Genomic DNA, 14,977 nt, shown 5'->3' with positions numbered 1-14,977 from the left:
AAAGGAAAAAAAAGAAGGAAAAAATGTAAATTGAAGAAAGCAAAAAGGCAAAGAGAATGTTATGAAGAAAAATCTGGTCAACTCTGCAAAAAAACACAGGTTTGATTAAACCACAGCAGGCATCAGCAGTCGAAAATACAGACATCGGGCTTACCTCAGTCAATTGAGACTGACGCTCTTCTGAGTTAGTTCGTCTTCGATCCTAGTAATTAATATGATTTCTAATCACCATAGCAACTAAGCATTTATATCTTTTCCCTATCCAATTTATGTTTAAAGGTAGTCATTGATAATGAAATTGTAAACATTAACAATTTGCAATGTTTGTAATCATTACTTATGTAAGAGATGATATAAAATATTGTAAATTCCATTATGTTATTCTGTCTTTGTATATTACAGAGTTATCTGCCCTTGCGGGTAGGTATTGATTGTGACATCATAGGTTTGCGAGCGTAATGTCATGCTTTTCAGAGAAAAATATAAAGGTATTTGTATTGTTGTCAATGGCGAATGAGTTTGCATCCTATACCAATGAGCACTATAGATATAAAAATTTCGCCACACATTTGACGTCACACGTTTTCCAGTCATCGCTCATATTTTAGCGTTATGCCGAACAGCATGGATACATTTTGGTAGTTCCAGCCTTCGACTGCCACTTGCCGAAGGATAAATTGCGTTCCATTGTGCTGTATAGTTAAATATTTGTCTACTTTGTCCCGCTTTACTGTCAGTATCCTATTATGTAATCATGTTTGTTTCGTATGTCTTGATAAAGGGGCAGATCGCCTCGAAAATTTGACAAATTTTTGTCAACACGGTTGGAATTACTTCCTTATCCCATACTGTTGTCAATGGAAACAATTAGCAAAGTATGAAAATAGGCAGTAAATTTCTTTGGCTGCAAGATGCTACCAAACACTCTGCGATAACGATAACTATAATCTCAATTCCTATAATCTCCCACTCTTTACAAAAGATGTCTATCCCATCCTTAACGGAAGTTATAGTTATTGAACTATTACAGAATTTATTACTGCATTGCATTAAAAACCCTTAAATTAAACAATGTTGTTGTCAAATTATGCATAGTAAAAACAAGAGGCCCAGAGGGCCTGTATCGCTCACCTGGTTTGTAATGCCTAGGAATGTTCTGAATACAAGTTCATTGTTTCTTTTCTGAAGGAATTTGAATATTTACCTCTAATTCCCCTATTAGGCCCCACTCTTTCTGCTCCAGGGGGGTCAAAGCCAAAATTTATACAAATTCTGTTAACCCCAAGGATGTTTCTGGGCCAAATTTGGTTAAAATCCAAGCAGAACTATATGACTATTAGCGATTTATAGGATTTACCTCTAATTCTCCTATTGGGCCCCTACCCTCCTGCCCCCGGGGGGTCAGAGCCAAAATTTATACAATTTTCTGTTTTCCTTCTGGCCAAATTTGGTTACAATCCATGCAGAACTCTCGGTCAAGTAGCGATTTATAGGATTTACCTCTATTCCCCCTATTGGGCCCCGCCCCTCCTGCCCCCGGGGGGTCAGAGCCATAATTTATACAAGTTCTGTTCCCCTTCCCCCAAGGATGTTTGTGGCCAAATTTGGTTACAATCCATGCAGAACTCTAGGACAAGTAGCCCTATTAGGCCCCACTCTTTCTGCTCCAGGGGGTCAAAGCCAAAATTTATACAAATTCTGTTAACCCCAAGGATGTTTCTGGGCCAAATTTGGTTAAAATCCAAGCAGAACTATATGACTATTAGCGATTTATAGGATTTACCTTTATTTTCCCTATTGGGCCCTGCCCCTCCTGCCCCCGGGGGGTCAGAGCCAAAATTATACAAGTTCTGTTCCCCTTCCCCCAAGGATGTTTGTGGCCAAATTTGGTTACAATCCATGCAGAACTCTATGACTAGTAGCGATTTAAATGAAATGTTGACGGACGGACGACGGACGATGTGCCATGACATAAGCTCACCTGGCCTGAACAAAAAGTCAATACAGAAAGTGCTTTATATCTTTTTACCAATCTGAATCAGATCAAAAATGAGTTTTGAAACAATCGTATTAAACTCACATATAGTTCAAAGTCCATTTATTCCTTCTGTTTTTATCTTTTACAATCTTTATTCTGTATTTGTACTTCATAGTTATTTGCTCTTGCAGGTTGGTACAATTTGTAACCTAATTTTTTTACATAATTTTTTACTCAAAAACTAATGAGGTTGCAATTGATACCTACCTGCAAGGGGAGATAACACAGTAATGTGCATAATAAATAAATTTAATGCATCTGCCTAAATTTTTAAAAGTTGTTAACTTGTGATAAATCGTACCTCATCTTTGTGTCTAGATCGCCGGTCATCATCTTTTAGGTGTCGTTCTGAAAGCGTAAAAAAACAAACATTGATAATACAGTCATATTAATGCATCTCTGAATTTTTTATTTTCCGTTCATGTGTAGTAAACTCAGTTTAGTCTGGTCAAACTAAAGATATAATTTTGTATTTCTTAATGTGTCCTTAACATTGAAAGATAATAAACCACAAAGTATGATACCCATACACAGGTACCTTCATTGTTACTATCTTCGCAACTAAAATTCATCAAAATATTTGTTTTTAATTTGTTTGAAAACAGAATCAATATCAAATGAATATGTCAATTGTACCATCATCATCTCTTCTCTTTTTGTGGCGATCTTCGCCATTTATTTCATCTCTGTGTCTATCCTTCCTTCTTTGTTCTCTGTCATCTCGATGTCTTCTCCCATCGTCTCTCTGAAATAACACAGGATTTCTCTATTACATAAACAGTAAAATGCAGTTATAATGAACATTGAACAACTAGGGATTAATAAAATAACTTTGTTATAAACGTAGGAATTTATAATGATAGGTTGTTATATAAACATTACCTGCTTTAGAGGCTAACAGGATATCCCTGTCACCGGATGCAATGACAAAGTTTAGATTTTCTATGACTTCCTCAAAGTACCTGATTTCATGAATACACAAATACAGTCGAATGTTGTAAACTCAAAGGCAGTGGTATCATGGTGCTTTAAGTGATCCAAATATTCAAGACTAATTAAAAGTTGAAGTCCAGAAAATTTAATCAACACCAACAAAACACCTGAGTTAAATTAAATTATTCAAGTTATACAAGTTCAAATTCATAAGTTTAAAATGAAAAAAAAATTATAAAAAAAATAAAATAAAGTGTACAGTATTACTGTTAAAAATCTTACTTGCAAGTGTAATCTGTTTTCTTACAAACATAGCTTCAAGATATTCATCAAGATACATCTTAAATAACTTAAAACATCATTAAATATCATATTTAAGCCCATCTGAAATGTTAAAATTTAATAAAATTGGAGATGCAGCTTGATTTTCAAAAGACTGTTTCAAAAGACTATTTCTTAGTAATTTTGCACTTGTTACAATAACTGCTTTAATTCTTGAAGAAAATAAAATTCATCAGTTGTGTTTCTCTCAATTCTTATCTGCAATTTTTTTACCTTGAAATTTTCATATAATATGATCATTAAACTTGACACATTAAATTTATTGATAGAATGACACTACTGGTATTATAGGCATAAAACATATTAAAATGTAAAGGGAGACTGATTTAATTGGTTTTGTTTCACAGTTATTTGTTAGAGGAAAAGGACAGGTTTGGGGAGTGAAAACAATGTCTTTCATATATTTCAATTTAAAACCTTAACTGATACTTCATTATTTTCAAGTCAGTTCCCGAAAAATGTGCAATTACTTAAGGCATCTCTAGGAGAGATTTAGTATCTGTGACTGAATGAGGCCTTACAATGGTTATTTTATTAAAAAGTTATATCAACAGTTATCAGCTGTGTCAACAGGTAAAAATACACCTCCCTAATGAATGCCTCAACAAGGAATTAAATGCAGTCTCCAGTGACTATGTAATAACCATTATGGCTCTATCAGCTGAGCTTTGTCAGTTTGGCGACAGAGATTGTATTAAAATCTCCAATGAGTTTAGTTGGATCCCAATGAAGAATAGCAGAGAATTATTCCATACACACATTTCTGTGGAGATTCTTGTCTCTGGCATGGTAACTAATGGCTTTACAGAATGGGCCAAACAAGCGTGTTTCATTAGCTGAGACATATATACCCCCTACTCCTTTAATATGTCTTTAAGTGTACACCCCAAGCCATTTGAATTTAGTACCATTATGAGATGATTTGTAAATGACTACTCTACTTCAGTATACATATAGATTTTAATATTAGAGATTATTTTGGACTACAGGTATATGAATTCACCTTTAGTGCCTTGCTCAACTCATCAGTTGTCCATGTATCCTCTTTTGATCGATTCTGAAAATTCAAAATGAATCTAGCTCATAAAACATGTCTAGATACACCATAATGACTGTTGAAATAAGGCATGGAATTACCTTTTAAGTGTCAGCGAGTACTAATTTTTTCAACTTTTTAAAATTTATTGACTCAATATTCCCATGAGGTGTTTAATACCTAGGTCCAAAAACTATTTCTAACTTTCAGAAAAATAACAGGAATAATTCAAACTGTACAGCGAATATAAATGAACACTGTATCTTTTGATAAATGCTCAAGAGTCCAGTGATAGGCCTATGTGATTTATCAGTTACGGCTATGCTGAACCGGTTAAGGGGGTAAAGTCGGGACCTAAAGGATTAAAAGTTTTAATTTTAATATGGGAAATTACAAGAAATATCCGCTGTCAGGAAGCTCAACTAATTTCCCATTTGGAGAATTCCTATAAAGTATGACAGTCGATAGCTGTTTTGGTTGTGTCGTGAAAACAATATGGAAATATGGAAAGCAAACGTGAAGAAACGAACATAAAGTGATATGTCAGACGATGGAAGAAAATGTGAAATATCGACGAGTCTGCTGCTCACCCGTTCTGACGGCATCTTACTGATACTTGGCCGTAACGCTTAATTGTATCCACAACACGATTTTAAACCTGCAATATTGATGCTTGTTCTATCACTAACGCCGCCATTTTCAAGCTCAGGTATGTACCGGAAATGAAACCAAACATGAATTACGACATAGGATGTGTAACATTTCACTTTTTTATGAAAAAAATAAAGTTAATTATTATAATGAATTATTCACTTTTTCATCTTACAGCACCTAAATTCACAAATATGAACAAAACAGATCACTATTGGTTTTACGTCATAGCAAATCGTAACCGAACTACTATTTTAGTAATTTGGAGGGTTGACGCACCTGGCGATGTTGACACATTTTCACCTAGGATGCTTGAAAATGTCTAGAACAATATATGTGAAAACATAGATAAAAATAGATATAAAATAACAAGGTATTTTTATACGATTGGTAATAATGAAGATATATAACATGAACTTTTACAACCTTCTACCCCTGTGAAATGAATGGACATAGCCCAAGGTCGCTCCGAACCTCAAGGCTGTCTGCTACAATATTTACGGTAGGCCTTACCTTGGTGTTTACAGCTAGGCTAGTAGTAGTCCGAGGGTCTGTTTTAAGTTTTTTTGGCTTACAGGATATGTTAATTAACTCAAAATAATCATGCCAGACGACAAGAAAAACGCTGTAGCTCAGAAGAAGCTAGCCGGTGATGAAACTCGGTTATTACCGATAATTTTGCGTTATTTCAAATTAGCCGGAGTTGCACTTGCCGTGTATGGTTTTGGTTACACTCAGTTTAGTCCAAGTTGGATACTTGTAGGTCTTCTTGCATACGTATGGAAAGAAAAGCGTACCCAGAGGAAACACCTACAGATAAAGATACAGCAGCAAATAGCAAAGGATGAAGAATCAACAATTTTGGCTAGAGTGGAAGATCTCCCGTCTTGGGTAAGAAAAACAACACCCTTTCCAAACAATATCATATGTGTATTACAAATGTAACAAGTGTGAGCTACATTCCATTGCCGCAAGCACTTTTACCTCCACACATAATTTGTATTGACCCTAGTTGTCATTACGATGATTGGCAGTAAGATATGTCTGTTAACACCTGTATGACAAGGTGGATGATCAACAGGTAAATTGTAAGGGGCATGTCACACACAGAATGCTGTGTATCAAGTTCATTGTGCAGTGAAGCATGTCAGTAAACTGCTGACAGGACCGTGAATTCATTGATATTTATAAATTTGCGTCTAATATATTTCATAAATAAGAGTTGCTGAACTACCGGTCAACATTTGAAAGTAATTGATAAACAGTTGGTGTGATTTATATACCCATCACTGAATTAAAAACAATATTGTTTTGATGTGTGGGGCTTCGATCTGATACAAATACTAAAAAGTGTGATCACGACCCCTCAGTGACATTAGTTTACGTGTACTGGTAGTAGATTAGGTGTGTCATATAAAGGTATATGATTCAGGTGTGTGACTCTAAAATGTGTGTAAACACATCTATGATTATTCTACAAACAAAGATTAGAGCTAGATAGGGCACATCATTATTATTCTTTTGATGGTTTTGTGCAACTTTTTTAAGGTTATGAAGATCGAGGTAAATGATCATTGAACCAATAAAAACTTTCATCCCTGATACTCCAGGGGTTCCAATCATTTACGATCTCTACACCTCTGGACTATCTCATAGTAAAACTGAAGGCAACAGAACAGAACAAGTATTTTAGTCCTTTGATTAACATCAATAGAGCCGTATAACGATACACTGCGGTTGACTGTTGTGTGTGCATGGCTTTAAAATTTGGCTTCGCTCTCTCGGTGTAGTCATCAAAGAAAATTTTTGCTGGCGTATCATTGGTTCAGATTTTTTCCTCTGAGCTGCCTTCAGTTTTACTATGAGATAGTCTAGGGGTGTAGAGATGGTGTGATCGGAACCCCTGGAGAATCGAGGATGGAAAACTTTAGACCCATGCATTATATATTGCTACTTAAGGCCATAGTTGTGTTTTTCTCTGTTTCGTCGTTTTGATTTTCTTAAACCTACCAGGCAGAAAGGCAAAAAACACACACAAGAAAATAAACACAATGTTTTGCTAATCAGGAATGAAAGTTTCTTGGGGGTTAAAATTGACACTAATAATGTACTTTTTTTCTACAAAAATAGGTTATTTCATTTCAACTGATCAAATTTAGACAAGAGTTTTCTTTTTTTATAGATTTTATATCTATGAACATTGTAAGAAACAATATTACTTACCCTGTTAAACACCTCTTTTATTGCCCAGTTCGGAAAAAATGTTTGTGTTTGTTTTTTTCTGTCAAGTGACCTACGCCTAAAACGGTAAACCTACCAGCACACAGATGCAAAACAGAAAAAAACACAACTTTGGCCTAATTAATATTACAAGGATTATTATTGAGTCAAAGTCAAAATAAATCACACATTTAGAACAGCAAACAAAACAAAATGATTCAGTATATTGTGTACACATACAAAAAGGTGTACCAAGTACATGTATAGCAATGCCATCATTTCAAGCTACAAATGCATTGGAATGCAGTTTTGTTCTGTATACAGCACAGTATTTCCTGTGTGGTAACTGGTGATACACTTATTTTCACTACAAAATACATTCCATGATAAAAGACCTTAACATATTTGACATTAATTTATTTATTATTGATGTTTGCTTTGTATGACATTTACATAAAGGAATGTCAACAAATTAATTATCAACATAAAAAGCTGGTTAATCATGTAAGGTTTGAACTTGGTCATAGATATAAACAAACATGTAACATATATGTATGTTTTAAACTGATGTTTCTTATGATTTGGTATCAATGGTATATCTATGGTACCATCATGATCATGTGGGAATTCACATTAGCAAAAAGTAGCTTAATGTTATGAGTTTTATAATAAAGTATTCCAATATATTATAGGTTCATGTGTATGTATATAAATGGCCGTTATATATATTTCACCAATGGGTGATGTGTTTGATACCCTTCTTGGGCAGTTAATATCCACATACTGACTATATAGATCAGTGTTTTTTCTTATGGCACTTATGGCTTTCTTTAATTCCCGTTTCTAAACATGCTATGTCCTTAAATGATCCTATTCGTGAAAAATAATAAGCCCAAATCCACGATCATAAAGGTCAATTCTTATAATTTTTTATTTGTCAGTTGCCCGTTGTATTAGCTATAGCTGCTCATGAAATGATCACAAGCATCAGAACAAACAAGACATTTCCTTGTCACATATAAAATGAAGCACATTTTTAAGTGCATCTATAATTACACAAGCGTGTATTCTGTTGACCAAAGAAACATTGCAATATGGTCAAGGTTCAAGTGTTGGCTTTATGTATAAATTTAAGTTACGCCATATGTATGTTGATATTATAAGTGGATGGCAAGTATTTTCAAATCTGATACAACGACAGACCCTTGAGATTTTGATCCTACTGGATGCCCTGAACGTACATTTGTACCTTGCATTTTGCAGTATTTTGTACATGCACTCTGTAATTTCTCCTGTTTGATAGGTTGTGCAAAAATATTGGCTGCATTCGTTTATTTTCGAAGCCATATATGCTGGAAATGTAAAGTGAATTCAATGCATAAAAAATAAGGAAGTATAATTTTTGGTTACATATATATATATATAATTTTAAATGTTGATAGCTATAGTTAATGGAAATAGTTATCAGGAAATATTTTTTAAATACAGTCAATATGACATGGGGAACTATTTATATTTACAGTAAACAATAGTCAATATGATCTTTATCTATAACATGTGTTACCTCTGATAAAACGTTACCAAATATAGAAGGCTTTAATTAATGTAGATATGATGGATGTATGTATATATTGGCACATTGAATGTCTGCATGAACTTTTTATTTTGCAAATTATGTCACATTTTAACATTTGATGACAATTGTTTTTTTAATGATCTGTTTCATATATCTGCCATAGAAAGATATGTAATATTCTAGTGGATGACAATTGTTTTTTTAATGATCTGTTTCATATATCTGCCATAGAAAGATATGTAATATTCTAGTGGATTTATTTCATATTAGATTTCTTTCGAATTCGTTGCTAATCAATTTCGTGATTTTCATTTCAAAACAAGTTCATGAAAATCATAAATCGCGGTTTAAAAAATGAAATTTAATGGAAATTCCAATAAATAGATATGATGTGGATAGTGTTTACACACAGGTATCAGGCTCATTTTTCTTTAAAAATGACATGTTGTAATACATATTTATCTTATATGTTATGTATTACAACATGTCATTTTTTTAAAAACGAGCCAGGTACCTGTGGTTTACAGTAAAGCTAATAACCGGTATATAGGAAAACATATATACTTGTATAAACTTAACATTTAATATAATTGTGTTGTATGTACTTGAACTTACTATATCCGGTATGTGAGCATGATCATGAGTACATGTACATTGTACTTTTTTTCAGTAGATTTGTATCTTTTCCCATAAACTGATCTAGGACATTTTTATGAATTACAGCGTCATATCATATTGCATAGCATTCTGAGAAGAAATTAGATTTAATGAAATTGAGAAGAAAAATTTGAATTGCCATATGCCTTAATTATCGAACCAACATGTATTAGATATGTATTTCATTGTCAGTCAAGCTGGTGTCTTTAATTGTGCTATACAATTCTACCTGTAATTATATCAGTCGTTCATTATATGGTTGGTACTGATATAGAAAGTTCAGGTACATGTGCATGCATGGACGGTACATGCAAGCTTTCATGAATAAAATTAGAGATAGTATTATGTAATATATTATATTAAAATTGAGAACAGCTATATATTATATTAGACCCAAACTCGAAGGGTTTGCATGAAGTTAAGGTATGCTGATCATGACACATAGGTAGTACATGTAGTTGTCAGTTACTGATTGTTGGTTGGTGATTTTTCTCCAGGTTCTTTGGCTTTCTTCAACCTTTGATTTGTAATTCTGGCACATCATTAAATTATATAAATACCCTGGATTTAAATCGGATGCAAAACAAAAACACACAAACAACAAATAAGTGAAAAACCTATGAGCTCTAGATCTCTGATAACAAAACACATCTGGCATTTACATGTACAGTAACCCTTTCCCATGATAGTGCACTGATAGGCCAAAATACCCCATCAACCATATTCACTTTGAGCAATGAATATAGACATTTATCATTCGTTAATTACCTAAATTACTCTTACCCTTGACCTTTTCATCATTTCAGTTTAAATGGAAGATCCATATTGAAAGATCCATATTGACAATTATAACCGCAATCATATCCGGGACAAAAAAATTTTGCAGTTTTGAATGCATGATGATTAATATTTAATTTCTATATTTCAGGTACATTTCCCAGATGTTGAAAGGGCTGAGTGGTTTAACAAGGTAAATTTTAATGATGTGTAACTGCATGTGGAAACGTTATTTGTTGAAATTGTTACAAAAAAGATGTCAATGTTTTAATATTATTTATATTTTATATATACAATATTACAGTTCCTGTATTTAGAAAGTTTCTGTTCACTGTAAGTTGTAATTATGATCACCAGCTACTAGTGAAAGGCCACAAATTGAACCTCAGAGTTGTGTATATATGTGTATTATAATAATACATTTATAGACATTTTCTTATTCAGTTTTATGGGGCATGACTAAAGTTTATAGATGTATAAATAATTTGCTAATTAATGGTTAAGATATATATGTGTAAACAGTTTCTTTAGACTAGATCTAGATTGTGGTTTCAGACATTTATTTGTGATATCCGTGGGCGTCAGGTGTGTCCCTTTACACGAGACAGCTGTGGCCACCGTCTATATATAATACATCCGTGTGAAGCTTACTGTTTCCTATAGTGAACAACACATTCAGATACAACTAGTAGGACCTTAGATTGTACTTTATTAGATAATGTTTAGGTTGGCTAGTCAAGCACGATGATACTCACAGCTCAAGGTCTTCACTCCTGTATTTTTAAATATTTTTAAGCAATTTGAATCATATTTGCTCTGAAATATATATGATTACAACAGATCTGTCGAACTAGTTAAAATGAAGAAAAAAAAATATCCACCTACGTAGGTTGTAATTAGTTCAATGCACACATAAATGTGGCTATAGCTAGCTACAATGCATTGGCAATTTAAACATTGTCTGCATAAATACGAACAAATAAAACTTAACAGCAATTACATAATAATTTAAAACCTGACCATTACTGGCTGGGTAAGCAAATTTACCAGATTTGCCATGATTAGCGTCCCTCCCCTTTTCAGGAAAAGGAGTTGAAGTTGTATAAATGCCCCCATCCCATAGATTTAAGATATGATGTTTTACAATATTTGATACTTCAGCATTATATTGTAACCCATATTACATGAACCTGCAAGTCTTTTACATATGAATCACGACAAAAATGCATCTCAAAGGATAAAAGGCATTTTATGTTTATTATAACAGATTAATGTGACATGAGCACAGAAAAAGTAAGGATAACAAAAGGCTGACTTTTTTCATCCACAACTTTTTGGTTCTCTAATTAATTAATTATAATAAGCGCCCCTTTGTTACAATTATTTAAGCGCCCTGAGTGCTGATTATGGCAAATACAGTAGGTTTAAATAGAGTCAAGGTAAAGTATGGGATTGGTTACTGGAGATGATCTCCAAAAATAACACACATTTGTGTAGGAAGATTGTAAAACATTCCTTTATATGGGTTCCTTGTCTGTTGGCTATTTGTTATCCACTTGTGTATATAGTGGGGTTGGCAGTATAAAACTATACATAAGGTCTTGTCAGTTGAAAGTCTGTATAAACATTTTCTCGACCTCTGATAGGAGGTCATCATGATCATGGCCTAGTCAATCAAACTTCAGGGAATTCGTTTTAGATAACACAAACATAAGAAATTGCTGAAATGTGTTTATGTCATTTCCTGTAAGAGATTCAATCCATATATTCGTTGAACTAAAAAAACAAGTATCTCAAGTATTTTTGCCCTGCCATGGAATGAGGCAGGGAATTGAGTGTACAATTTGTAGCATTACGTATTTGTTCTAGCTGTCCCATATAGGGTAACCCACTTAATTTGAAATCGATTATATTGAAATACTGCTTAAAGATGCTCCACCACTGACAAATGGTATTTTTGCACTATCAAAAACAGGAACAGACAATTTAGTATTTTTCTTCAGTTACAAAAGTTACCTCCTTTACACCATTACCACCATTGAAAAGTTGGAGCTTCTAATTTTATTTCAAGTTAATAATATGAAAAATAAGTAATTGCATCCCGAAAAAATTCTGTGTCACTATATCCTATATGGAAGGAAGTACTGATTGCACATGCACCAAAGGCGAAATAAATTATTTTATATTATTTTTTGTGTTAATTAGACATATATATACATGATCATCAAACACCAATTATTGTTCAACTGATGAATATATATATATCATTTATGCTCGGTTGGCGGTGGAGCATCTTTAATGTTATAAATGCATTACAATCTTTGCTTATACATATCCATTGTCTCTCTCCTTGGTATATTGAAATCTGGAGGATTTGAAGAGATTTCCTATTCCCCAAGGACTTCAATATAACCTGGTTCCACCAGATTTCAGATGAAGACTCAGGCATCTTTATCTACCAGACAACAGTTGATCTTGTATTAATAAATGATAAAGAATTCATTTTTATAACATATTCACTATTCACTAATTCATATATTGGATTTCATTTCACTATGTGTTGTTGATCCAAAGATTTAATTTGACAATTTCCACTGTGATCATGTCAGCATATCGAACCGACTATCACTTCGTCATAGAAACATCCTTTTTTGGGGATGTGGATGTGGCGCAGTGGTAGAAGGCGCAGGTATGTTTGGCTAGGCGATTTGCTACCGTAGATCGTAAGTTTGAGGCTCGGATAGGGCACGAGTCAATAAATTGTCATGCTTTGTTAATTTGTGTTTCTTTGATATTTTATATGATAAAGTAAACAAAAAATTAATTGTTTTAAATAAACTTTAATTATATGGTACTTAGTTGTATGTCTATACCTGTGCTCGGTCCAGATGACCTACATTGCTGACACTTTTTGTGATGCCTTGTTTACCAGATCCTTGACCAGATTTGGCCATTCATCGGGGATTATGTGAAGAAGCTTTTGATGGACTCCATTCAGGAGAAGATCCAGCAGAGTCACTCGACTGTGGGGTCATTCAGATTCACTCAGATTGACTTGGGAGATATCGTAAGTATATCATGGAGGTCAACAGATATCTTTGTCATTATAATACAGTATATAAACACAGGGTTTTGACTCTATAGATATACAGACGCCCCTATATATACATATATATGTAAAACTGTGTCAAAGTATTACATATATCTGTAGGGGTGTCAATATATCTATATAGAGTCAACTAGATGTCATTAGAGTCAGCATATGGGGCTGGTATAGACAGGTGTCTGAATTACACAAGTTTTAGTTACTATATAGATTAGTCAGGAAATACTGTAAAATATAGGAAGCCAGAATAGACAGTGATTTGAATTAGACAGGAGCAGCTCAGTGACAGGTTACATTGTATACAATTAAGTATAAAATACCGCCGATAGAGCATAAATGATGTTAATCATTTGAACAATAATTGGTGTTTAATTCGCGTATATATATGTCTAAGTAACACAAAAAAATAATATAAAATAATTTATTTCGCCTTTGGTGCATGCGCAATCAGTACTTCATTCCATATAGGATATAGTGTCACGGAATTTTTTCGGGATGCAATTAATTATTTTTCATATTTTTAACTTGTAGTAAAATTATAAGCTCAAACTTTTCAATGGTGGGAATGGTGTAAAGTAAGTAACTTTTGTAACTGGAGAAAAATACTAAATCGTCTGCTCCTGTTTTTTATAGTGAAAAAATATCATTTGTCAGCGGTGGAGCATACAATTAAGTATAAAATATTTTTTTATAAGAAATACAGCTTACCTAGTACAATTTGATTGAAGATCTACTGATCTAAACATCATCAATGTATGAAATAAGTGATCTTTGAACTTAAGTGCTATTATTGGGTACACAGGCTCTATCTCTTTAAGAGGATGTTGTTAGCATATGAAACTGTATGTATGTCAGGAGTATTCATTATGATTTGCCAGAGTTACTTCCCTTCTTTTTATTCAGCCAGTAGATCTGATTGGGGGTGTACAGAAATCAGGCCTTTACTCAATCACCCCTAAAGATGCATTTAGACTCTTCTAAATCAAAGACTAGACCAGTCCATGGTGGAATTTCAGGTGTCAATGAGTGAACAATAGTATTAAAATGGATTACAGCCCAGTACCCAGCTAGTGCTTACTTATCTTAATGTGGTACCTAGCATCCATTCTGCAAATGCAGTTAAAGATTTGGCGAAGTGTGGAGGTGCTTTTCATGAATATGAATGCATGAAAATAACTTCAAAGAATTGATGAAATTACCATAAATTCTTGCCTGGCCAATTTAAATTAATAGTTATAATACCGTATTCGACCCAATAAGCGCCCATGGCGCTTAAAAAATGATAAAAATGAAAAGGTGCTATTAAGTCGAAATAATTGCAAATCTATACCGTTTTATGTAATTTTGGTCCTTATTTATGCATGGGCAATTGAAATTGAGGCCTCAAAAAGGGGGAGGGGCGCTTATTGGGTCGAATTTGGTATGCCCAATATGAAATTTTGCATAGTACATGATCAGTATCTGAAATATACCAGGTTTGTAATAGCTTTTTCTGATGTGAGAATAATGATCATGCACATTTCAATCCAAACAGCCTCCCAGGATTGGAGGAGTGAAAGTTTACACAGAAAATGTCCGCCGTGATGAGATCTACCTTGATCTGGATATCATGTAAGTAAAAATGGTTGAAAATGCGAATGG

The 14,977-nt window shown here is 33.6% G+C and overlaps 2 protein-coding genes across 20 annotated transcripts in view; one reads left to right on the top strand and one right to left on the bottom strand.

Annotated features, from left to right (window-relative positions):
• LOC138321782 (cytoplasmic dynein 2 intermediate chain 1-like) overlaps positions 1-5,072 on the bottom strand; it is a 43,148-nt gene extending 38,076 nt beyond the window's left edge. For 8 of the 9 annotated variants that reach the window (XM_069265740.1, XM_069265745.1, XM_069265744.1 and 5 more), the window contains exons 1-4: positions 4,940-5,072; positions 4,317-4,370; positions 2,675-2,783; positions 2,340-2,386 (exon numbers count right to left, since the gene is read on the bottom strand). In XM_069265740.1, the coding sequence (XP_069121841.1) occupies positions 2,340-2,386; positions 2,675-2,783; positions 4,317-4,370; positions 4,940-4,954 (225 nt within the window). In that variant the 5' untranslated portion in view covers positions 4,955-5,072. The remainder of the gene's footprint in view (positions 1-2,339; positions 2,387-2,674; positions 2,784-4,316; positions 4,371-4,939) is intronic. The other variant, XM_069265746.1, reaches the window with a different exon arrangement.
• A 416-nt stretch (positions 5,073-5,488) lies between these two features.
• The window catches only part of LOC138321779 (extended synaptotagmin-2-like), a 37,250-nt gene continuing 27,761 nt past the window's right edge, over positions 5,489-14,977 (top strand). For 8 of the 11 annotated variants that reach the window (XM_069265734.1, XM_069265729.1, XM_069265739.1 and 5 more), the window contains exons 1-4: positions 5,490-5,891; positions 10,382-10,423; positions 13,163-13,297; positions 14,871-14,947. In XM_069265734.1, coding sequence (XP_069121835.1) covers positions 5,604-5,891; positions 10,382-10,423; positions 13,163-13,297; positions 14,871-14,947 — 542 coding nt within the window. In that variant the 5' untranslated portion in view covers positions 5,490-5,603. Of the gene's footprint in view, positions 5,892-10,381; positions 10,424-13,162; positions 13,298-14,870; positions 14,948-14,977 lie in introns of all 11 variants that reach the window. The other 3 variants (XM_069265737.1, XM_069265733.1, XM_069265731.1) reach the window with 1 other exon arrangement.

The sequence above is a fragment of the Argopecten irradians genome, chromosome 4, assembly GCF_041381155.1.
Source record: "Argopecten irradians isolate NY chromosome 4, Ai_NY, whole genome shotgun sequence".
NCBI classification, from domain to species: Eukaryota; Metazoa; Mollusca; class Bivalvia; order Pectinida; family Pectinidae; genus Argopecten; species Argopecten irradians.
This window is presented reverse-complemented; position numbering and strand designations above follow the sequence as displayed.